The 25,175-nt window shown below is 35.2% G+C and overlaps 1 protein-coding gene across 4 annotated transcripts in view; it reads left to right on the top strand.

Moving 5' to 3' along the window:
* The window catches only part of PPP4R3B (protein phosphatase 4 regulatory subunit 3B), a 52,958-nt gene that overhangs the window by 13,990 nt on the left and 13,793 nt on the right, over nt 1–25,175 (top strand). For 3 of the 4 annotated variants that reach the window (XM_044925921.2, XM_025261050.3, XM_025261048.3), the window contains 9 exons: nt 798–896; nt 5,771–6,394; nt 9,452–9,529; nt 10,626–10,742; nt 12,025–12,141; nt 15,835–15,966; nt 17,580–17,682; nt 20,023–20,064; nt 21,692–21,850. In XM_044925921.2, the coding sequence (XP_044781856.1) occupies nt 798–896; nt 5,771–6,394; nt 9,452–9,529; nt 10,626–10,742; nt 12,025–12,141; nt 15,835–15,966; nt 17,580–17,682; nt 20,023–20,064; nt 21,692–21,850 (1,471 nt within the window). The remainder of the gene's footprint in view (nt 1–797; nt 897–5,770; nt 6,395–9,451; nt 9,530–10,625; nt 10,743–12,024; nt 12,142–15,834; nt 15,967–17,579; nt 17,683–20,022; nt 20,065–21,691; nt 21,851–25,175) is intronic. The other variant, XM_044925922.2, reaches the window with a different exon arrangement.

The following is a 25,175-nucleotide window of genomic DNA, read 5'->3' as shown; positions in this document are numbered from 1 at the left end:
GTGTTCTTTTTACCTGGTTAAACAACAAATAAGTGTTAATCTGAGTCCTAGATTAATTAAAAGATATTTTTTACTTTCTTGTTAGAGCTACCAAAGTACTGAAATGTTTTCATTTTGAAATTTTTGTCTTTATTAATTTGGGGCTCACTTTTAGTTTTATATTTTTTAATATGAGGCTATAATATTTATAAATACTGGTTAACTGAACAATTAATATGTTTTCATAAATTATAGTTTTGATAATTGGAATAAGCTCAAATTGCATTTTTTTGAATTTCAAAGTTTTAGCCATATTAAACTTCCATTATTATGTGTCCTTCAAAAGTCCATTTCATTTAGGTTCTCATAGTGATTTTAGTGTTTATATTTGTGCTTTAATTTAAAACCAAACTTTAGTTTTTAATAAGGGAGTTGACAGTTTTTCCCCAAAAGCATAACCTTTGGGAGAGAGATAATTAAAGACATCTGAATGTGTATACTATACTTTGGCCAAGAGTGCTAGTCAAACGTTTTGATTAAACGTTATCTTGGTAACATGAGCCTGTTAACATGTCTTAATGTTTTTTGTGTCAGAAGATTGCTCACTGACACTTTCAGTGTCAAAGCTATGATTTCTTTGCCAGTATAATACTAAAGTACAAAGGATAACAAAATTCAATTATATGGTGTCAGTTGAGTGCACATTAATTGCACTTATCTGAGGGCATTGCTTTGCTGTTTCCTGTCCGCTTGATTTTTATTTATACTTTGTAGTTATTTCTTCTGGTGTGATGACACAAATCTTTATTTTTAAACAGGATACATTAATTGTTTGGTCAGAAGCTGAAAACTATGATCTGGCACTAAGTTTCCAGGAAAAAGCTGGCTGTGATGAGATCTGGGAAAAAATTTGTCAGGTAAGGTTATTTTAATAATATTTAACTTGCATGCATTCTTGATTTTTTTTTTTTCCATTTTATCTAAAAGAGGTATGTTAAAATGTGGAGAGATAAAACAGAAAACAAGCATATAAGAAGGCTGACTGCCCATGTGGCTGACTCTAGTTTCCAGCACTCCCAGATGTTCAGCTGATACTGTGTGGTCCAGGATCTCCACCATAAACCATACAGTTAGCCACACACGTATGTGCATGATATATCTGGCATAGCACAAGGCCCCCAGGTAAACAAAACCACTCCTAATAGACAGGATATTCAGAGTGCTAGGGGTTACCTCTCAGGAATTAGACAAGGACCAAACCTTTCTTAGGTCTTCCCTGGTGGCTCAGAGGATAAAGCGTCTGCCTGCAATGCAGGAGACCCCCGTTCAATCCCTGGGTTGGGAAGATGCCCTGGAGAAGGAAATGGCAATCCACTCCAATATTCTTGCCTGGAGAATCCCATGGAGAGAGGAGCCTGGCGGGCTGTAGTCCATGGGGTCGCAAAGAGTTGGACACGACTGAGTGACTTCACACACACAAACCTTTCTTGGGGCGAGAGTAGTCCTTTACTGCAAAGATCACCCTTTGGCCCTTGGCTGAGACCCTTACACCAAAATGATCATATTTGCCTTAGCATCTACATTTAGTGTAGCATATATGCGACAGAACAGTAGTATCAGTATGAATATGCCTAACATTTGGAGGAGCCACTCTGGGCTAGGGATAGATTTAAAGAAAAAACTATTATGTCTTATAAAGCCATGGTTTACTTTTTTGCACTATTTTGACTGATCATTTCCCTCCTTCATTTACTATAATTTGTTTTAATACCTTATGGTCGACTCTTAAGAGAACTCTTTAGTATAGAAATTAGCTGATGTTAATAGCTAGTAAGTCCATTTATTCTTCATGTCAGTCATTTTCTATTGACATTACATGCTCCTTAGTACATTTGATCATGAATATCAATATTATCATAAGGCTTATGTACTTAAGGTAGTTGGATCAACAGTAGCAATGTTATACCATGTTTGGTAGTATATATAATCTGAAAAGTAAGAGTCAAAGTGGATACTGGCACATTACTGTTGGGTTGGCCAAGTTACTTCTGGCTTTTCCAGAAGATGTTACAGAAAGAACAAGCTTCTTTGGCCAAACCAGTAGAATCCCACTCAGTCATTAATAGTTAGTCCATCAGTTCATCATATTGTATGGCAGTGTCTCCCAGAGTGGTGTCAGGTCTGTCTGGTTGACCTACAGACTTCCATTCAACTTTTTTGAGTCCCAGGAGCAGTGGTAGACTTGGTAAATATATAGCTTCAGCCTCCAGGCATCTGTTATAATTGAACTAAGAGAATACCATCTCTTACTCTGAGCTTTTTTAAGGCACCCATGTTAATACTTGATTTCTCTCATTATGTTACCTACTTATTCATTACTTTGCCCTCTGTTATCATTTCTCCTCCCTGTCATTGATTTTTACCCAAACTTCCACCTTTGAAAGGAATGTTATGTTTGGCCACTCTGCTGGTCTCCCAAGGTTAATTTTTTACTATACAACTCAGTACTACACTTTTAAGATCTATCCATGTTTCTGAGTATAGATGGTATTCTGTGTGGTATTCTACAGAACCATACATTATGTTTTAGTTCTGGGAGGTCATTCCTAACTTTGAAAGAACAATTTCAATAAAAAACATATTTCCTGGTCATTTCTTAACTCCTTATAATGATAGAATAGAATTCCTCTCTGAAAAAGATTGATAGCTCAAGGAACACTAAGTATCTTAAGGGTAATGGTGAATGATAGAACAGAAAGAATCATTGGGAAGAAAGAAATTATAAAAACCTGGAGCTCAGATAATTGATAATATATGGAGCTCTTAGAAAGCACAGTCAGAATTACATATGGAACTTTTAACCTTAGAAAATGGTAGGGACATTTTCTTTGAAACAGATGAAGGAAGTGACTGAAGACGTAAGTTGTGAGATGGAAAAGAAGAATGTTGGAGGAAGTTGAATACTCAGTGGCCTCTTGGAGAAAAAGATCTCTTTTGTGAAACTTAAAGGAGAAATAGTGTTTGACAGTTGAAAAGGAAAAAAATTTAAAGCAGTAACTATAAGGCACTAATGACTATGATTGGTGTGTGGGAAATACAAATTTTCATTGAGAATCCTATTGATAGTGGACTCGCCATGAACCTTTTCAGCATAAAGTTGACTGACTTTAAGAATGTTAAGGACAGTTTATGTTGTAATAACAAAATCTTGAAATTTCAGTGGCTTATCACAACAAAAGCTTGGTTTTTTTCCCTTAATGCTGTTTGACCAATATTGGAGAGGAAGGAACTTTGCTTAGCAGAGTCACTCGGGGGCCCAAGTTGATAAGAGAATTCATTTCAATATTTCCAAGGTTATTGCAAAGTGGGAAAGAAAAGTGATGAATCAGGGGCACTGGTCTTTAAAATCTCTTTCCAGAAGTTACACATGGCACTTTTGTTCACATTTTATTGGCCAAAGCAAGTCACACAGCTCCGTGTAACTTCATTGAATCAATGAACTCACGTGCCACAAGAGACAGAACCAGAAATAATTGGTGTACAGCACTGTCGTGTGTTAGTAGCTCAGTCATGTCTGACTCTGCAACCCCATGGATTGTAGCCCACCAGGCTCTTCTGTGCATGGGATTCTCCAGGCAAGAATACTGGAGTTGCCATTTCCTTTTCCAGGGGATCTTCCTGACCCAGGGATTGAACCCAGGTCTCCTGCATTGCAAGCAGATGCTTTACCACCTGTGCTACTAGGGAAGCCCAGTGGACAACACTGTTGACATCCAAATAGACACTTGGGTTTGTGTGCAATTGACAGATCAGAGTTACGTTTAGGAGAGAATTGAGGAAGCTTGTAAGGGTTAATACCAGATAACAAAGAAATAAACATGCTATAACCAAAATAATGGTTCCAGAGCTATGCTTTTATTCTTAAACTTATGCAAACCATGTTCATTTGAAGTGTAAGTTAACTCCTCTGGTTTCCTTTTTTTTTGTTCTTTGTAACCTCTGATTCTTCTTCCTTCCCCTCAGGCTTCCATTTCTCTTTTCTCTGGTTTCTGTTAGAGTCTTCTGGGCTTAACCGTTACCCTAATACCAAATATCTATCTTCTGTCATACTTTTCCAGAGTAGTAGGCCCATGGGCTTCCCACGTGGTTCAATTATTAAGAATCTGCTTGCCAACCAGGAGACGCAGGTTCAGTCCCTGGGTCGGGAAGATCCCCTGAAGAAGGAAATGGCAACCCACTCCAATATTGTTGCCTGGAAAATCGCATGGACAGAGGAGCCTGGCAGACTACAGTCCATGGGGTCAAAAAGGACATGACTTAGTAACTAAACAACAACAGTAGCCCCACGGGTTTAGTTGTCAGCTGGATATTCAAACACCTCAAACTCTCATCAGTTGGTTAAAGAAGCCATGATCTTCCTAATGACAAGTTTAAAACTGTAGGGTCATTGCGATTCCTTTTCTCTTTTATAGCTATTCCTCACTTGCCCCAACATCACAATCCAAATTCAGTTGTTCATTTAGCCTTTGTAATAACAACCTATTACCTATATTTTCAAGTTTATCTCATGCAGCTGATGCCAGGTCAACTTTCCCAAGTGCTATACATTCACTTCCCTGAACCATCCAGATGTTTTAGCTTGACTTTCCATGATCTGGTTTCATTCACTCTGCATTTCCAACTTTGCTGTTTGCCATGTGCGTGTCCTATGCTTTCATTTCTCTGGCTCTGTGCCCTTTCCCCTTGCACTTTGAATACCTTTTTCTCCCTCTGAATCTTACCATTTAAGATTTCTTAAAATTTCAAATGCCGTCCGTGGCTTTTATGATCCCAAGACATTTTATCTGAACTGTTCTTATGACCTTGCTTATAGTGTATCTTAAATTTATGTGTCATCCTCCCTAGGCCCAGATATTCTGTTGAAAACTCAGAAGTAAAGAAAATACTGTCATTCCTCTAAAAAAAATACAGATGCATTAGTATATCCGTCTACTTTTTACTCTTAAGTTCTTAGATCTTTTTTCATGTGTTGCTTTGGTGAATTTGGAAATTTGTGGAACTTTGTCTATTTAGGATATTCAAGGTGTTTTAAGGTGGAGAATAGAAGATTATTACACGATTGGATTAGGAATTAGAAAAATTTATGAAAAGTCAAATTCTAAACTTTTTCTTTTAGAGTAATTCATTAGAAAATTTGTTAGCCTTATTTTCTTCAATCATAAAACAGTCAACCTGAATCATATAGCAGTTCTTTATTCATTATAGTGTAATTTTTATCTAGATGTTAGAACCTTTGGAGGCTTTATCACAGATGTTAAATGAATGCCAGTTTTTAAAATAATATTTTTTTATTAGTCTGTTTATCAGTTTCAGACTCAGAGCAAAAACAAATATTTTTTCAAAAATATTTTGAGGAAATCTTATTTTCTTAGTCTTGAATAGACAAGGAGTTGGGTTTTAATTTGGTTTGAACTCAATAGTGTCCTTGTTAAGCCAGCATGGTGGTGCTTTGTTATACATAATAATTTGGGGGACTGAGAGAAGAGTTAATTTCTGCAAAGTTCACTCCACATTATCTGAAATACTCAGGTTATTAGGTATCAGAATTAACCTCAAGTTATAAGTTGGGAAATTTAGAAGTGAAATCATCTGCAGTCAGTAACTGAAGACTCAAATAATTTTAATTCCTTAAAAGGTATGTTTACTTAAATTCAGTGGTGAGTGGTTTGGTTTCCGAAATTTTGAATTCTTTTGTTTTTTAAGGTAACCAGCTGTACCTGTATATTTTTAGGTTCAAGGTAAGGATCCATCAGTGGAAGTCACACAGGACCTTATTGATGAATCAGAAGAAGAACGATTTGAAGAAATGCCTGAAACCAGTCATCTGATTGACCTACCCACATGTGAACTCAATAAACTTGAAGAGATTGCTGACTTAGTTACCTCAGTTCTCTCCTCACCTATCCGTAGGGAAAAGCTGGCTCTGGCCTTGGAAAATGAAGGCTATATTAAAAAACTACTGCAGCTATTCCAAGCTTGTGAGAACCTGGAAAACACTGAAGGCTTACACCATTTGTATGAAATTATTAGAGGAATCTTATTCCTAAATAAGGCAACTCTGTTTGAGGTTATGTTTTCTGATGAGTGTATCATGGATGTCGTGGGATGTCTTGAATATGACCCTGCTTTGGCTCAGCCAAAAAGGCACCGAGAATTCTTGACCAAAACTGCAAAGTTTAAGGAAGTTATACCAATAACAGACTCTGAACTAAGGCAAAAAATACATCAGACTTACAGGGTACAATACATTCAGGACATCATTTTGCCTACACCATCAGTTTTTGAAGAGAATTTTCTTTCTACTCTTACATCTTTTATTTTCTTCAACAAAGTTGAAATAGTCAGCATGTTGCAGGTAAGTAAACTAAAGTGTTCTTCACAATTCTGTTTTCAAATATGTAGTCACCCTAATAGTTAAGCTGGTGTTTGTTCCTTCTTTTTGAAATATTTATTTTGTTTACTTTAAATGTACTATCAAACACAGAAAACAGGGCTTTATCTCATAGTTTTCTGAAGAGTCATTTCTTAATGTGATCTTTTATATTTCTAAATTTCCTGTCGTGCAGCTGGGTTGTGTTTTTTTTTTTTTAACTTTTCATTTTTTGCATTTAAAACATTGTGGTACAGTATATGTGACATAAAATTCAGAATTTTAATAATTTTAAGTGGACAAGTTCATAGCAGTGAGTACATTGACAGTGCTATGCAGCCATCACTACTGTCCATTCCCGAACTTTTTCCATCTTAAACAGAAGCAGCTTATTTTTTAAAATACCTTTTATGCCATTTTGTGAGACCTAATTATTATTGTGGATATGTGAGAGTGTGTGTGCTTAAAGCTTCCCAGATAATTCAAATATGCAGCCAGGACTAAGACTGACTGATTTTATTCTGTTTCCTTGAATTGTATAACGGAAGTTTTGTACCTCTAATGGTGAATGAGTCCTGGGTTTGGCATTTTGGTTTTGTGCATGTGCCCATTTTTACATCATTGCAGAGAAAAAAGTTTGATTTCAGACTTTATAGGAGCAGCTCCTCTTTTCCCCTTAAGGTTTTGTTACCTAAAGTAGTAGACATGCACAATTTAACTTAGAATAATTATGATTTACTAAAAAGCTCTTAAAGTGAAATGGTAAAGAAAAACTGAAATGATCTAAGGAAACTAGTTTAATTATTAATACTTAGAGAAGCAGGGATGTAGGGGGAGATTTCCCAGCTGTATTTATGATAGGCTTTAAGCTGTCATTCAGTAGCTCCCTTAATACATATATCAGAACAGAGTGCTTTTGTAGAATATTAACAAGAATAACAGGGGCTTCCCTGGTGGTCCAGTGGATAAAACTCTGTACTCCCAATGTAAGGGACCCAGATTCATCCCTGGTCGGGGAGCTAGATCCTACAAGTCACAATTAAGAGTGCTTATGCCACAACTAAGACCCAGCACAGCCAAATTAAAAAAAAAATTTTTTTTTCATAATAGAGATCAGGGAAAAAAAATACTAGGAATCAGAAAGCATTCTCCTAGCAGACTGTAGAACTTGAAATTGCTTCTCTAATCCTTTATGGAGTTTTAGCTGTCAGCACACAAATAATGAATCCTATAAGAAGAATTTAAATGGGAAATTGCATTTATCAAAGAACTGGAACTATTTTCCAATGAAAACATTCTGAAAATAGTTTAAAATCTTTAGACAGGAAAGAAGGATTTAATCTGGGAGCAATGCAGGAAAAGAAAAATTTATAAAAGGTGTTAAGTTGCGATAATTGTGTATTTATTCACTAAAATCTAAAGTATTGAGACAGATAAATGATTTGAAGGATAAGTGATGTATACAGTTGAACTCTCTCAGAAGGTGAATGATTCAGACCTCCATACATAAGGTCCAAAGGGAATCAACAGATTAACAAAAGGAACACTTCTGCGTCAGTGAAAGGGGTTATTTATCAATGATGTGTCTTTGAGTAGCACCAAAGGATATTTATTGGGAGACCATATTATATTTTCCATAGTCATACCTAGTGCTTTTCACTCATTTTTTCATATGTGCTCTATCTTGTTTCAGAAAGGCTTTAAGGGATTGATACCTCTTCATGGGGGATTCACAGTAAGAAAAGGAGCAGGTTTATTAGCTAGTGGTAAAGAACCTGCCAGCAAGTGCCGGAGACATAAAAGACCTGAGTTCAATCCCTGAGTCTGAAGATCCCCTGGAGGAGGGCATGGCAGACCACTTTAGTATTGTTGCCTGGAGAATTCAATGGACAGAAGTGTCTGGCAGACCCCAGTTCATGCAGTCACAAAGAGTCAGACACAACTGAAGTGATTTGTATGCAACATACTAGCTATATCCTTAATATGTCATGGTTTGATTTTTATTGCCAACCATGCAGTTACCACTATTACAAATATTTTTAGGTTATGTTCTTTTAATTAATTTAAATTATTAGAGTTCTATTTCATAAAAGTGAATTTTGAAGATTACTAAAGCTTAAAGCATGACTTTGGAGAAGGCAATGGCACCCCACTCCAGTACTCTTGCCTGGAAAAATCCCATGGATGGAGGAGCCTGGTAGGCTGCAGTCCATGGGGTCGCTAAGAGTCGGACACGACTGAGCGACTTCACTTTCACTTTTCATTTTCATGCATTGGAGAAGGAAATGGCAACCCACTCCAGTGTTCTTGCCTGGAGAATCACAGGGACAGGGGAGCCTGGTGGGCTGCCATCTATGGGGTCGCACAGAGTCGGACACTACTGAAGTGACTTAGCGGCAGTAAAGCATGACTTTCAGCAGGTTTTGATGAAAATCTTCTCTAAAGTGAATTTCAATATTCATGTCAATTTTTTCCTTTGTAATTTAATTGTTCATACTTATTCTAGAAAATTTGAAAATACAGATGAGCAAAGAAGAAAATCACTCAGAATGTATTACCAAAAGATAATCACTGTTAGCATTTATAATGTTACCACTATCAGACTTCAGTATTCTTTACTGCCGAATTTGTAACTCCCATTATTCTGATCCACTATGGACTAATAATGAAATCTTCAAATTTGTTTGAATTATGTTTAAATTAAGCATAAATAAATAGACCCTGAACAGGATCTAGAGAGGCACTCAGTTAAGGTAAATAGAGTTTTCATGCATGCTCTTTAGAACATCAAATTTTTGTTTTTCAAATAGTTCTTTAGGGGTTTCTGATTAAATGTAAATGAAGTAGTAATATATGTCTAGCTAATATTGAAAGGTATTGTCAAATTTTGAACCTTATAACATGAATATACTAGAATTTTAAGTTTGTAATGAAACTGCTAGTAGGTTTTCATCTACTTTTATTGTAATTTGTAAAATCAGATAAGTGAGTATAACTTTATACTTTTGTTAATATTTCATAGTAATATTTCTTCTCATGTAGGAAGATGAGAAATTTTTGTCTGAAGTTTTTGCACAATTAACAGATGAGGCCACGGATGATGATAAACGACGTGAATTGGTAAGTTGTTATTGAAATTCACATGCTTAAAGAGCTCTTACTCTTTTGGCATACATAGCTTTTAATATTGAGCTTGTTAATTTAAGAGGAAAATTTTTATAATTGGTATGAAAGTAACAGATGACCCTTGAGCAACATACATTTGAACTATATAAGTCCATCTAGACACAGTTTTTTTGTTTTTTTCAGTAGTAAATACCACAGTACTGCATGGTCCAAGGTTGGATATGGAACAGTAGATATGGAGGGCCTGCTATAAAGTTTCATGCAGGTGTTTGACTTAGTGGAGGGTGGGTTCCCCAACCCCTGTATTGTCAAGAGTCAACTGTATTTAAATTATACTATAAAATGATTATCCTTAAAATTTCTAAAACTTATTTTATATATCTTAGAAGTTTTTAGAGATATTTAATTTCCCCCCCCAGTGAGGGAATATGTGCCTTATAAATTATAAAATCAGACATGTGGATTATATTAGGACAGAACTACAAACTCATATATTTTTGTGGTTGTAGAAACATTATTGAGATGCTTTTTTTTTTTTTAAATAGGTAGGGAGAATCCTGGCAGAAACCAACACAATATTGTAAAGCACTTATCAATTAAAAATAAATAAATTTTAAAAAATGGGAGAATCCTTCTTGAATAAATGAATGATAAATAATTTGGCTCTTAGAGATGCTTTTATTTCAAATGTGTTGATAGTTAGGTTTTTGAGATATAAACCATGCTTAGGGGAAAAAGAATGGTGACTACTGTTTATCAACAGTTTACCATATTTTTAAACTTTGTAGTCAGATGCTAAAGAAATACTGAAAGAGAATTAGAGGTTTCCTGGTGTAAAGGGATAATTTTATAAATGAAAAAAGTAATATGCCATTAATAAAGAACTATACCAAAGATGAATTGGCTGATTTGAAGTCAGGGTACCCTGGCTCCTCATAACCTAAAGAACATAGAAACCATGCTATAATAAATGGTAGCTGGGTTTTCAGGTCTTTGATGTTTAATTCCACACTGGTAGTTCACATTACAGTTTGCCCCAAGGCTTCTTTGAATGTGTGTCAGTTTCTCACTATACTTTCTAACGTTACAGGTTAATTTTTTCAAGGAATTTTGTGCGTTTTCTCAGACATTACAACCTCAAAACAGAGACGCATTTTTCAAAACTCTGGCAAAGTTGGGGATTCTTCCTGCTCTTGAAATCGTAATGGTAATTATATAGCTTCATTTCATGTTTTTGAAATTGAAAATTTGTAATAGTTTTATATTGTGGATGGGAAGTAATTTATTATAGTAATGCATGCTAAATGTTTTAAGTTGTAATTCACTTGGTACTACTGCGGGCAGGAATCCCTCAGAAGAAATGGAGTAGCCATCATGGTCAACAAAAGAGTTCAAAATGCAGTACTTGGATGCAATCTCAAAAACAACAGAATGATCTCTGTTCGTTTCCAAGGCAAACCATTCATTATCACAGTAATCTAAGTCTATGCCCCAACCAGTAAAGCTGAAGAAGCTGAAGTTGATCGGTTCTATGAAGACCTACAAGACCTTTTAGAACTAATACCCAAAAAAGATGTCCTTTTCATTATAGGGGACTGGAATGCAAAAGTAGGAAGTCAGGAAACACCTGGAGTAACAGGCAAATTTGGCCTTGGAGTACCGAATGAAGAAGGGCAAAGACTAATAGAGTTTTGCCAAGAAGATGCACTGGTCATAACAAGCACCCTCCCCCAACAACACAAGAGAAGACTCTACACATGGACATCACCAGATGGTCAACACCGAAATCAGATTGATTATATTCTTTGCAGCCAAAGATAGAGAAGCTCTATACAGTCAGCAAAAACAAGACCAGGAGCTGACTGTGGCTCAGACCATGAACTCCTTATTGCCAAATTCAGACTTAAATTGAAGAAAGTAGGGAAAACCACTACACCATTCAGGTATGACCTAAATCAAATCTCTTATGATTATACAGTGGAAGTGAGAAATAGATTTAAGGGCCTAGATCTGATAGAGTGCCTGATGAACTATGGACTGAGGTTCGTGACATTGTACAGGAGACAGGGCTCAAGACCATCCCCATGGAAAAGAAATGCAAAAAAGCAAAATGGCTGTCTGGGGAGGCCTTACAAATAGCTGTGAAAAGAAGAGAAGTGAAAAGCAAAGGAGAAAAGGAAAGATATAAGCATCTGAATGCAGAGTTCCAAAGAATAGCAAGAAGAGATAAGAAAGCCTTCCTCAGCAATCAGTGCAAAGAAATAGAGGAAAACAACAGAATGGCAAAGACTAGAGATCTCTTCAAGAAAATTAGAGATAGCAAGGGAACATTTGAAATAAAAGCATTTAGTATTTGTAAAAGAAAATGATGAGAGAGGTATGTATTTTGATTCTAGTACCATGTCTAAATCCAAAAATATGTTTGACATAGATCTGGGAGAAAAGAGGGGGTCAACATTCTCCAAGTAATCTGATTCTCCTTTTATCAGGGCATGGACGATTTGCAAGTCAGGTCAGCTGCAACAGATATATTTTCTTATCTAGTAGAGTTTAGTCCATCCATGGTCCGAGAATTTGTAATGCAAGAAGCCCAGCAGAGTGATGACGTAAGTGGTACTGTTTTGGTTCCGTGTGAATTACCTGTAGAATAATGTTTGCAGACTGTTGAGAGAAAAGGGATATAACCGTAATTTTAATCTTTTATAAAGAATAATTGGATTTCTAATCAGTTGTGACTTTGGCAAGCCCAGAATATTATAGCAGTTGATGTGTTTTTTGTTAAAAAAAAAAAAAAACATTCAAACTAGTATTGAGATAGATTTAGTGAATCTAATGAAATGTAACTCTAAACCCTTAGGTCAAGCACTTTTCTAGTATAACTTAGAAGTTGCTCTTGCATGTTCAGATGTGTCTGTTATTTTAGTGGGGATGGACATTTAAATATGAAACCAATGTTGTGTTTTCCACTACAAAAATGCTAAACTTTCCCCTTAAACTATTTTAAAGACAAAATGAACATATGTTCATAATGAAGTACCTTTATGTTAAATATATGTTAGTGTTAAGTAGAAAATAACTAAAATTTAAAAATGTTCCTTCTTAAAGAAGGTCTAGATTCCCAATGCTAATTTGATTCTTTTATGTTTTTGTTACTGTTGAATTAATGTCTGTTTAGATTTTTGCATTCTATTTTTGTTAGATATTTCCAGTTTTTTTTAAGGCAGTTTTTAGAATGAGGACTAATGCTATTGTTCAGGTAGTAGGAAAGAAATAGAAGAAATATTTTGTATTAAGTATATTTTAAAGTTTAAATGATGCTAAATCTGACTAAAGAAATACTCAGTTTGTTAATCAATTTACCATGTCGCTGTTCTTATCATCTTAGTGTCATTTTTACAAAAGGTAACTTAGAAACAAACACATCTTCATCCTCAGTGATGCGTGGGATTATGAGCATTCATCATAAAATCTCTCAAACCTAGTAACTTAGAATTCTTAACTTTTAAATCTTTTATTTATGTTTTCATTAGAAATATTTCCTTGTTTACATTTAACTGATGCATGAGGCATGGGGAAGCAGTTACTCATTTTTAACATTGAAAAATCCCTTTTTAATTTCTCTTTTTCTTGTAGTCACAGTCTCCAGTCTTTGATTTCCCTGAATTTTCTGAGGTCTAACAATTTTCCAATTTAAAATTTCTGTTTACATCAAAATAAGTTAGCCCACAAATGAAGCTAAATTATTTTTTCTTTAATTTCCAGAATTAAGAAGTCTACATGCTGAATTCTATATTAAATTGGTGGTAACATTGAAGAAATAACTTAGCTGTGTATTCAGTGTGCAGTTAATGTTTTGATGCTCTCTCAAAATAAACGCACAACATTCAAACTTTTCTTTCTAGTACTATAGAGCAGATTTGGTTTTAGCAACATGGATTACAGGATTAAAATGTGTTAAGATACAAGGAAATGTTAACATTTTTACTATAGTCATTATATCTATACACAGATTCTGCAGATTCTAATATTTTCTTGATCTTATCAGAAAGTGTCAGTGCAAATCTGTCATGTAACTTTGTCCTGGTTGCCACTTGACTAACAGTGACTGTATAAAGCTGTAGATGATAAAATATATCTCAGCATCTAGAAGTTAAAAAGTTTTTAAGAAACCTTGGAAGCAATGGAATAAAGTATGTTCTTTGTTTCCCAATCAGAAAATAGGGAGGCCAGCCGATTATCTGGATAAAGTTAATTCCATATGTAGATACCCAGAACTTTCCTTCTGTTTCTAATTATTTTCCTCTGTGGCTAATTATTTAAGAATTGAAAAATTCTTAAACCCACTTAAATGTACTTTAAAAACAAAAGTATGTATTTCTAAGAATACTGTGACGTTGGAATGTGATAAAACCATCAGAAGTATTGTTTCTCTAAAACTTGATTTAGAAACTATTATACCAAGGCTTTGAAGCATCTCCCAGAAGCTGTAACTAATCTCACTCATGCTATTTAGATGAAGGATGGCAGACTTTTCTTAAAGGGCCAAAAGGTAAATAGGACTTGGTGGGTCCTTTAGTCTCTGTCGCAGCTACTCAACTCTTTCTCTTCAGTATGAACCATCTATAGATGGTTTGAAAATGAATAGGTGTGGCTGTGTTCCAGTAAATGTTTTATTGTAAAGCTATTTACAAAGTGAACAACCAGTCAGGTAGTTTGGTAGTTTAATGACTCCTGGCTTAGACTCCAGAATATTGCAAGTAAATAGTGGTGGCATTTGGAAGCTGGTTCTGAATTGAAGTTTCTAATTGCAAAGCTTCTCTGATAATATAAAGAGAAGTAAAACTCAGAGGTCATGGTAGTAAAGCAACATTAATGGGATAGGAGTTACTAGGCTTCTCCTAAGACTACAAATTTAAGAGAGTGTTCTCAAGAGTAGATTTTGGTGACTTAGCGCTGGAATAATGTCACTGTGGTTGCTCTTTAATGGCCTATTTTCAGATCAAGTCATAGTGTGACATCCGAAGAAGTAATTTTCCTGTTGTTTGTCTTAAATCTCCATTATTTTGCTGTAAGTTGCTTGATAGTGAGTTTTCTAGTGTGATGAATGCCATTGTTGAAGAAGCAGATTAAGGAAAATTAGATTTGTTTTAACCAGAAAAGAACTATACCATGCAGTTAGAAATGCTGGCTTGAATTTTGAGAGTGGTCTGACTTTAATGACTGCTGAATTTTAGTTCCATTGGAGAAAACAGCATGGAAGAGTTAAAATAAGGCTGCTTACCTAGCTAGTTATTAGCTGTACTGCCATTAGAGGCTTGGTCCTTTAATTTAGCTGTTCCTCCTGTTCATCAAGTTTGTTAAGAAAATGAAGCCTGTTTTACAGACAGTGAAAGTGAAAGTCACTCAGTCGTATCCAACTCTTTGTAACCCTGTGGACTGACTATACAGTCCATGGAATTCTGTAGGCCAGAATACTGGAGTGGGTAGCCTTTCCCTTCTCCAGGGTATCTTCCCAACTCAGGGATGGAACCCAGATCTTCCACATTGCAGGTGGATTCTTCACCAGCTGAGCCACAAGGGAAGCCCGTTTTACAAACGACTAGCTTATAGTGCTGGTAATGCTTTTAGCTCATTGATGAATGTTAAATCATTATATTAGGAATTATTTGTTCATTGTCTCAGCACACTGTTACTTTGAAGTGGGTTTAGTCATGCATTATAGGTAGATTAATTTTAATTGTTTGCTGAGGTGAGTGTACTTCTGGGATAAGACCATTTTGCTATTCCATACTACTCTCCGCAACATAATCTCTAGCCACATGGTTAATGCCAGTTTTTTAGAAGTCAATTTTTACTTAGTTTGCAGAATCCAGTAATTAATACTAATAATAATACCTAACATATATCATAGGGCTCATCTCATTTGTTACCCATCTCCTAGTGTCTTTCATTGTCTGGTGTCACCAGTTGTAGTTTCATATATTTTGTCAGTGTTTTTTTTTGTTGCCGAGATTGAGAATACGTTAGCGAATAAGAATTGCTGGTAAATGACTTTGCTTTCCGTTGCCTATATTGATGATATTGTAAGCTATTGTGTGCTCTGATTTTTGTTTGGTTTTGAGTGGGTTTCTTTTTACTCTAGTATGTTTATAGAACTTTGAAGACATGAGGATTAAAAAGTTTAGATAACTTCATCCATGCTTTTTTTTTTCTTCCTGTATGATTCTGATTTTGTTCTTTCAGCTGGTGTGTTTGTCTTATATCAAAACAAGGTCTCATAGAAACCTGTTTTCTTCCAGGATATCCTTCTTATTAATGTAGTAATTGAACAAATGATCTGTGACACTGATCCTGAGCTAGGAGGTGCTGTTCAGTTAATGGGACTTCTTCGTACTCTAATTGATCCAGAGAACATGTTGGCTACAACTAATGTAAGAAATTACTCTGCAATAGAAACATTTTGGTCTAGTCAGTTTTAGATGATTTTATTTATACTAAGTTATGTATACATACATAAATTATATGTAAATATTTAAATTTTGAAAATTTGTACAATTTTGAAAAGCATTCAAGCATTTGTACACTCAGTATTCGAGTAGCGGTAATACTCCTCTAGCAGTTATTTTTCGGAGAAGGCAATGGCACCCCACTCCAGTACTCTTGCCCGGAAAATCCCATGGACAGAGGAGCCTGGTAGGCTGCAGTCCATGGGGTCACTAAGAGTTGGACATGACTGAGCGACTTCACTTTCTCTTTTCACTTTCATGCATTGGAGAAGGAAATGGCAACCCACTCCAGTGTTCTTGCCTGGAGAATCCCAGGGACGGGGAATCCTGGTGGGCTGCCATCTATGGGGTCACACACAGTCGGACACGACTGAAGTGACTTAGCATAGCATAGCATAGCAGTTATTTTTGCAGCAAAATACAAGATTGTAATCTGCTAAAATCTTGGTAAAATGCTAGCACTTCTATTTTTGTTTCTTGGCCTCTGTATGTTAGCATCTTAAAAATTAAAACAGCAATGTGAATATAATTAACACTACTGAACTATATATAAACTTAAAAATGGGTAAGATGGTAAATTCTATATGTTTATCACAGTAAAAAAGAAACAGTATGTATCAGATTATGTTAATTGCATGGTGAAAGGAGTCATTACCAAAAAAGGACTTAAGGAAATATCACAAAATATTATTAGTGGTTATCTCAAAATGCTTGAATATTTCTCCTTTATAGAATTCCCTCAAATTTAGAGAAAAAGTATGTTTTCAAATCATTACAAGTTTATAGAGCCAATTAGGTAAAAAATAATGGTCAAAAAACCAAAAGGCACTATTTTCCAAATTTCCAAGTAACAAATTCTTAAAACTATTTTAAAAATATCTAAAATCTATACCATTTCTAGTGGCCTGGTAAATAAACTTGGTGTTTGTTCAAATTTGGATACGTTTTGAAATGTGGGCTTTCAGATTTTAAGCGGTTAAGTTGTTCTTGCTGCTGTTAAGTCGCTTCAGTCGTGTCCGACTCTGTGCGACCCCATAGACGGCAGCCCACCAGGCTCCGCCGTCCCTGGAATTCTCCAGGCAAGAACACTGGAGTGGGTTGCCATTTCCTTTTCCAATGGATGAAAGTGAAAAGTGAAAGTGAAGTTGCTCAGTCGTGTCCAACTCTTTGCGACCCCATAGACTGCAGCCTACCAGGCTCCTCCATCCATGGGATTTCCCAGGCAAGAGTACTGGAGTGGGTTGCCGTTGCCTTCTCCGTTGATAGATTTTTCATTGCATTTCAAATCATACTCGTGAAAAAAATTATTTTGAATAATTTCCCCTGGAAAAACCTTTTATAATGCTTTTTTCATTTCATATGTAATATAAATAGGTTTGTCAGTTCTTCAGAAATAAGATTAAGGTGAATATAATTTTGTTGAGTCTTTCACAGTATCCTAAAGTATCTCTTATTTGTGTATGACTTGCACTGTTAATTCTTGAAGATGTTCTATTATAAAGATAATAAAGTTTTTATTTTAATTCTGTATATTTCAGAAAACTGAAAAAAGTGAATTTCTAAATTTCTTCTACAACCATTGTATGCATGTCCTCACAGCACCACTTTTGACCAATACTTCAGAAGACAGACGTGAAAAGGGTAGGGCCTCTTACTTACCTGCTTATGATTTCTGTTTTAAAAGATCAAGATAAGTATTAAAGCTAACAGTCTCTTTACTTGATGCTTTTTATGACAGGGAAATTATTACTTAAAATTTTAACCTACAATTCAAAATCATGGTTTTTGTAGAGAAGTGTGTACAAAATGTGACAGAAAGTATTACACCTTGAGGAAGAGAAATGTGAACACTTAGCAAAAGAAGATTGTTCCCAAAGTTCTTAAGAGTTAATATCAGAGTGAGTAAGTGTAGAAAGTATATTGCATACATTAGAAAATCCAAGGGAACCATCATTTTAGAGTTGGCAATACAGTAAAAAATGCTTTAATTTCAGAACATAAGGATCAGAAGTTTTAAAAGTTGGTTAAAGCAGAGAATAATAATTTTTAAAAATAAACTGAACGTTTACTTTACATGCTGACTGTTACTGATAGTTCGAATAGGGTCAAGTCCTTTTTTGTTTTTGTTTTTTTCTTTTTGTGTGTGTGTGTGTGTGTGTGCATGCGTGTGTGTGTTAGTCACTCAATCATGTCCAGCTCTTTGCTACCCCACAGACTGTAGTCCACCAGGTTTCTCTGTCCATGGAATTCTCCAGACAAGAATACTGGAGTGGATTGCCATTCCCTTCTCCAAAGGAACTTCCCAACCCAGGGATCGAACTCTGGGCTCCTGTATTGCAAGCAGATTCTTTACCAGTTGAGCTCCTGGAAAGTTTTTTTTGTATATGGGTTTTCTTTAATTGTGGTGGCTCAGATGGTAAAGAATCTGCCTGCAATGCAGGAGAACTGGATTCAGTCCCTAGTTTGGGAAGATCCCTTGGAGAAAGGAGTGGCTACCTATTCCAGTATTCTTGCTTGGAGAATTCTGTGGACAGAGGAGCCTGGCAGGCTACAGTCCATGGGGTTGCAAAGAGTTGGACACGACTGAGCAACTAACATTGTCACTTTCACTTTCTTTCTTTTAATTGTATTTCCATATTGCATTCTTACATAAACAGCACCATAATTTATCAGCTATAATTTCTGGTTTCAGTTTATTAAAGTGGAGTAAAAACTGAAACATATTTTTTAAGCAATCTGTAGAATTCTGCTGTGGTTTTAAGTACTTTACCTTTAAGTGTTTAAGTATTCATAATTTTGTGCAACTAAGTTGAGTTCTGCTGTATTTAACTTAGCCATAGGTATTACAGTTCTGTGACATTTAATTAATCTGCAGTATTTAAATTATGTGGTCATGTGCCAAATATAACTAGCTAAAGAACTGACTCTTGGAGAAGTATACAGCTCAACTGGTGAAGTGAGAAATGTTGGGGGGCATAAGCTCAGAAAATGATGGTTTATCTGTTAAATCAGTTAAGAGGAAGTCAATTAAAATGTTTGTTAAACTAATAAAAATTGTACACCCTAGATAATACTATCAGCTCCATTTTTTAATTTATATCTTAGGAAGCATTTATGTATATGCATGACAGATATAAGAATGTTGATGCATTGTTCACTGTAGGAAATGAAAATGTAGTATATTTGTACGGTGGAATACTAATTAGCAGTCAAAATAATTGAATTTTGGTCTGTCAACTGATTAGTTCTCCAAAATATAAAATTGAATGGATAAAAAAAGCATGTCACAATGTTTTCTTTCAGAAAGTTTCCATTTATATAAATTGAATGCATTTTTAGCTTTCATTTTTAAGTAAAACGTTTCCAGCATACAGAAATATTTAGATAATAGCATCACAGATATATATTTCCCATTGGCTTTGTCAGTACTGACTTGTGCTTTTTCAGTTTTTAAAAAATAAATTATACATAGTTTCTTATGCATGCTCATTTTACCCCATCCCCATCCTTCAAGAAATGCTAAATTAGGAGTTTTTCACCCCTGTTTTTTATATTACTGTGACATGTATAATGTGGTGTTATTTTTCACAGTAACTTATTTCTAGCTTTCTGTTACAGACAATGCTCTGGTATGCATTATTATGTTTCCTTACATAAATATGCTCTAAGATGTGAGTCTAGGAATCGAAACTTTTAATATTCTTAATTTGTTTTAATTCAAAGCATAAGTGACTAATTGTTAAAATCTGTGTTATCTTATCAGAATATTTGATACCATCCTTTAATAATTGTTCATCTGCACCCAAGCCTCTAAAAAAATTGCAGATAGAGGTATAATATTTGACTGAAGCTCCTAATTCTTAATGGTTATTTTGCTGGTAAAATGGGGTTATGATCAAAGATGTGCTTTGTATGTTGTAAAGTGCTAAGGAAGTGTGAGGTATTATTACTAAAGTCACTGATTTTAATTTTTTTTATTAGATAATGTAGTTGGATCTAACAAAAGCAGCACGATTTGCCCTGGTAAGTATAAATTCTTATTTTATGAACTAATGCAAATTATAAGTTTTTTCTTATTCAGAATATAATGTACTTACACAAAACTAGGAAAGGTTTGTTTTCACCCAAAAAATCCAAAACTAGGTTTTTAAAAGAAAAAAAATTCAACTCTAATATCAAAGATGGAAAATCCATTTGAAACTTTGTTGGTTTTTTTTCTGTAAATTTAGAGCTTATGTCTTGCATTTTTTTTTTTTTTTTTAGAAGATTGAGTTGAGGATTAGTTCCTTCTTATTTTTTAAATAAGTAAACTAAGGCAAATCAGTTAGGAAGTAGTCTTCATAACAGTCTTTCATACATAGATGTCTCATGAATCTGAGTATAAGCACTGTTATTTCTACTTGGAACATATGTATCAGGTATTGACCTGGTAATATGGAAAATATGCTGTGTGTACCTAAGCGTCCTGTCTTTTCTACAAGGCTCATCAGAGTTCTAGGGAAGCCAGTTTCAAATAAGGAAGCAATTCAGAGATTGAATTATTAGATACATAGTGAGTGATTTCACGTCCTAATTTGGGAAAGTGAAAACAAGACATTTAATTTGTTGAAAAATCTTTTGTAAATAAAATTTGGGAATTGAGAAATTAAAGAGAATTGTTTTTAATGGTAAGAAACTAGTTCAAATATTGGCTGTGGTATTGGCTGTTACACTAATTAGTCTGGAGCAGGTAAAACTCTTTTTAGATTTTTAGTAGAAAAGATCTTTGAGTATCACAATTGTATTTTCTGTACTTGATGGTCATTCTTTTATTAAAAAGAATGGTGAAATTTCTTCCTGATAATATCATGTGATGTTCCACAAAATATTTATGTGAAAAATAAAATAGTTGGACTAGATGATGTCAGTTTTTTCCTATTCTCTAAGGCTTTGATTCCATAATTTCTTCACAGCTTAATGTTTTCTTGCTTAAAATATTTGTAGTAGGTATGGATAATTATCTATATATTCAGTCTTGATATTCAAGAAGCAATTGTAAATCATTCCATGAGTATGTAAACAAAAGACTCTTCAGGAAGAAAAAACTGGAATATTTTAGTAGGCCTTTCATTGATATCATGATTTGATGTTAAAAAGATTATTGTCTTAAAATCTTGATATAATATTTTTCACTTGATATTCAAACCGCCAGAAATGTCCTTTTCTTAAAGATGTCTTTAAAGAAAGCATATTAATTTTTCTTGAGAAATTTGTGTTGCACCACTTTAGGCAAAACGTTTAAGATATTTCCTCTTTACTATGGGGTAGATCCTTTTATAGACCCATTAATGTTAATAATGATAGCACATATTACAAAATCATTACTAAGAAAATCTCAGTGCAATGAAGGTCTTATTATCATGTTTGTAGATTATTATGTAACATACTTAAGTATTTTATATTAGAGCCTTAGAAAGTATTTGGTAGGTAAAACTACTAATACTTCTGGAGAGTCTACCTAATGAAAAATTAAAAATCTGTAGTTTCTTTAATTGATAGAAAAATTAGAAAACAGTTTTACTTTTCTTCTAAAATAAAGGATTTATACTTAGTATTCTCTTTGTCTAGATGTGTTGCAGTGTGTATTTTCATAGAATGATTTTCTTTGCAGATAATTATCAAACAGCACAGCTGCTTGCCTTAATTTTAGAACTACTCACATTTTGTGTGGAACATCACACGTATCACATAAAAAACTATATTATGAACAAGGACTTGCTAAGAAGAGTCTTGGTCTTGATGAATTCAAAGCACACTTTCCTGGCCTTGTGTAAGTAACAGTTTTAATGAACATTCTTGTAAAATGTCTTATGGAACAACATTTTTAATAGTTTTATTTAATATTTATTTAATAGTCTTTTATTTAAAGGACAAGAGAAATAGGTCATAGTGCTTCTCCCACCTACATATTGCTCACATTTAGATTCAGTTGTGATATAATACCATGTGCAATGATGTCACTAACAGAACCTCTCCTGCCATCTTTTACATCTGTTTCATCAAACTGTCATTTAGTAGTGACTCTTATTTTTGAGATATGGGCCTTGATATATATTTGTGTAAGTCAGGTTATTTAAACTTGTAAAATTAAGTTACGGGTAGCCCTTAAGTAGACCTTTTGGACCAATAAAAATCAAACTTTAATGCTGATGTTTGCTCAAATGTGGATTTTTGGCACATTCCTTCTTTTCTTCCTCATAATTTCACCTGTAGATAGAGGTAAAGAAACCTTCTCTTTCAAAATAAGAGCTTTGTGGATTTTTTTCTGAGCATGAAAATCATAGTTAAACATAAAAATCATAGTTAAAATGTAAACATTTAATGTATAGAGAAGAGGTTAATTTCCCTACTACAACCTTAATTTTTAAGGCCTTAATAAAGCCAGTGTTAACTGCCTGCACTACTTCTTTACCATTCCTTTTTCCATACCTGTGCAAATTTACATAAACATTCACACATGTATAGGTTTTCATGTTTTATTTTTATAGAAACATCATGCTAACATACATCTCAGCCCCTTCATGTTACCCTAGCTCACTAGATATCAGTTCAGTTCAGTCACTCAGTTGTGTCCGACTCTTTGCGACCCCACGAATCGCAGCACGCCAGTCCTCCCTGTCCATCACCAACTCCCGGAGTTCACTCAGACTCACGTCCTTAAAGCTCAACATTCAGACAATGAAGATCATGGCATCTGGTCCCATCACTTCATGGGAAATAGATGGGGAAACGGTGGAAACAGTGTCAGACTTTATTTTTGGGGGGCTCCAAAATCACTGCAGATGGTGACTGCAGCCATGAAATTAAAAGACGCTTACTCCTTGGAAGAAAAGTTATGACCAACCTAGATAGCATATTCGGAGAAGGCAATGGCACCCCACTCCAGTACTCATGCCTGGAAAATCCCATGGATGGAGGAGCCTGGTAGGCTGCAGTCCATGCTAAGGGTCGGACACGACTAAGCGACTTCACTTTCACTTTTCACTTTCATGTGTTGAAGAAGGAAATGGCAACCCACTCCAGTGTTCTTGCCTGGAGAATCCCAGGGACAGGGGAGCCTGGTGAGCTGCCGTCTATGGGGTCGCACAGAGTCGGACATGACTGAAGTGACTTAGCAGCAGCAGATAGCATATTGAAAAGCAGAGACATTGGATATGGCGTGAACTAATATTTTTCCTAAACATAGCTGAGTAACAGTTCATAAAGTGGCTCTTCCACAAGTTAGTCTACCATTCTCAGCTACATGGATTACAAGATTGTTTGTGTATTTTGCCATTCCAAATAATAATGTAGTAATTAGCCTAGTACATAAATCTTTACTGGTTTATTTCCAGTGTAGATCCCCAGTATTGGTATTGCCAGGGCAAAAGTTACTATATTTTTAATATATCCTTTTTCAATTTTAATTTAACATAATAGCCTCCAGATTACTTTCTCCAAAGGTTGAGGCACCTGACGTGAAAAATGCATTCATTGAACAGCACTCAATGTGACTGCTTTTTTAAATGTTATCCAGCTGATGATGGAAAATGTATTCTGTTTGTGTTTTAATTTGTATTTTCCTTGATACCATCTTTTCACATTTTAGTGTTTTTGTATTTTATCTGCTCTGAATTGCCTATTATCTTTTTCTTAGAGCTCTTATATATTAGAGATATTGGCAATTTATCACATTTTGGGGAACAAAATGTCCCGTCTCATTTGTCTTTACCTTGACTTGTGGCATTGTTTTCCATATAATTGCTGTAAAATTCTTGATGATGACAAATATGTCTTTATGGGTTTTTTGTCTTGCTTAAAGTCTTCTATGTCCTGCTGCTGCTAAGTCACTTCAGTCGTGTCCAACTCTGTGCAACCCCATAGACGGCAGCCCACCAGGCTTCCCCGTCCCTGGGATTCTCCAGGCAAGAACACTGGAGTGGGTTGCCATTTCCTTCTCCAATGCATGAGAGTGAAAAGTGAAAGTGAAGTCGCTCAGTCGTGTCTGACCCTCAGCGACCCCATGGACTGCAGCCTACCAGGCTCCTCCGTCCATGGGATTTTCCAGGCAAAAGTACTGGAGTGGGGTGCCATTGCCTTCTCCGCTTCTATGTCCTAAGTTTATACAAATATACTCCTTGATTTTCTTCTAATATGTTTGTTTTTTTCTTTTTTTTTTTTTTTTTTTTTGCCACGCCTCTTTAGTATGTGGGATCTTAGTTCCCTGGACAGGCAGGGATAGTCCCCTGTATTGGGAGTGTGGAGTTTTATTTTGTTTTTTAATAATTTGATTTTTTATTTTTTATTTTTTTTTTTTGGCTGTGCTGGGTCTTCACTGTTGCAGGGGCTTTTCTCTAATTGCAGGGAGTGGCAGCTACTCTCTAGTTGCCTTGTTCAGGCTTCTCATTGCAATGGCTTCTCTTATTGTGGAACATGGGCTCTAGGACCCACAGACTTCAGTAGTTGTGACATATGGGCTCAGTAGTTTCAGTTCCGGGGCTGTGGAGCATAGGCTCCATAGTTGTGGCACACAGGCTTAGTTGCTCCAGGGCACATGGAATCTTCCCCATCAGGGATCAAATCAGAGTCTCCTGCACATGTGCTCAGTTGTGTCCAACTCTTTGCAACCCCTGGATGGTAGTCCACCAGGCTTCTCTATTCATGGGGTTTTCCAGGCAAAAATACCTGAATGGGTTGCCATTTCCTTCTCCAGGAAATCTCTCCAATCCAGGGATCGAACCCATGTCTCCTGCCTTGAAGGCAGATCCTTTACCATCTGAGCCACCAGGGAAGCCCAGGAGTATGGAGTCTTAAGCACTAAACCACTAGGGAATTCCCCTAGCTTTTTCTAACACCTTATTAAATAAACTATATTTTCCTTACTGAATTAAAATACTTTTGATACATAATGTTACCGTATACATTTGTCTTATGTCTGAATCATCTGTCCTTTTATTTCACAAGATAAAATGAATGAGAATGTTTATTTTGTCATTATAGTATCTCTGGTATAAAGTTTAATATCTGCTTAGCACCTCTTCTGTTTTCTTTTTCATAATTTTCTTGGTTCTTAGACATTTGTTCTTCCACAGCAACTTAAAAATAACTTTATCCAG

The sequence above is a fragment of the Bubalus bubalis genome, chromosome 12 (assembly GCF_019923935.1).
Source record: "Bubalus bubalis isolate 160015118507 breed Murrah chromosome 12, NDDB_SH_1, whole genome shotgun sequence".
NCBI lineage: Eukaryota > Metazoa > Chordata > Mammalia > Artiodactyla > Bovidae > Bubalus > Bubalus bubalis.
Note: the sequence above shows the minus strand (reverse complement) of the source record. Positions and strands in the feature narration are given on the sequence as shown.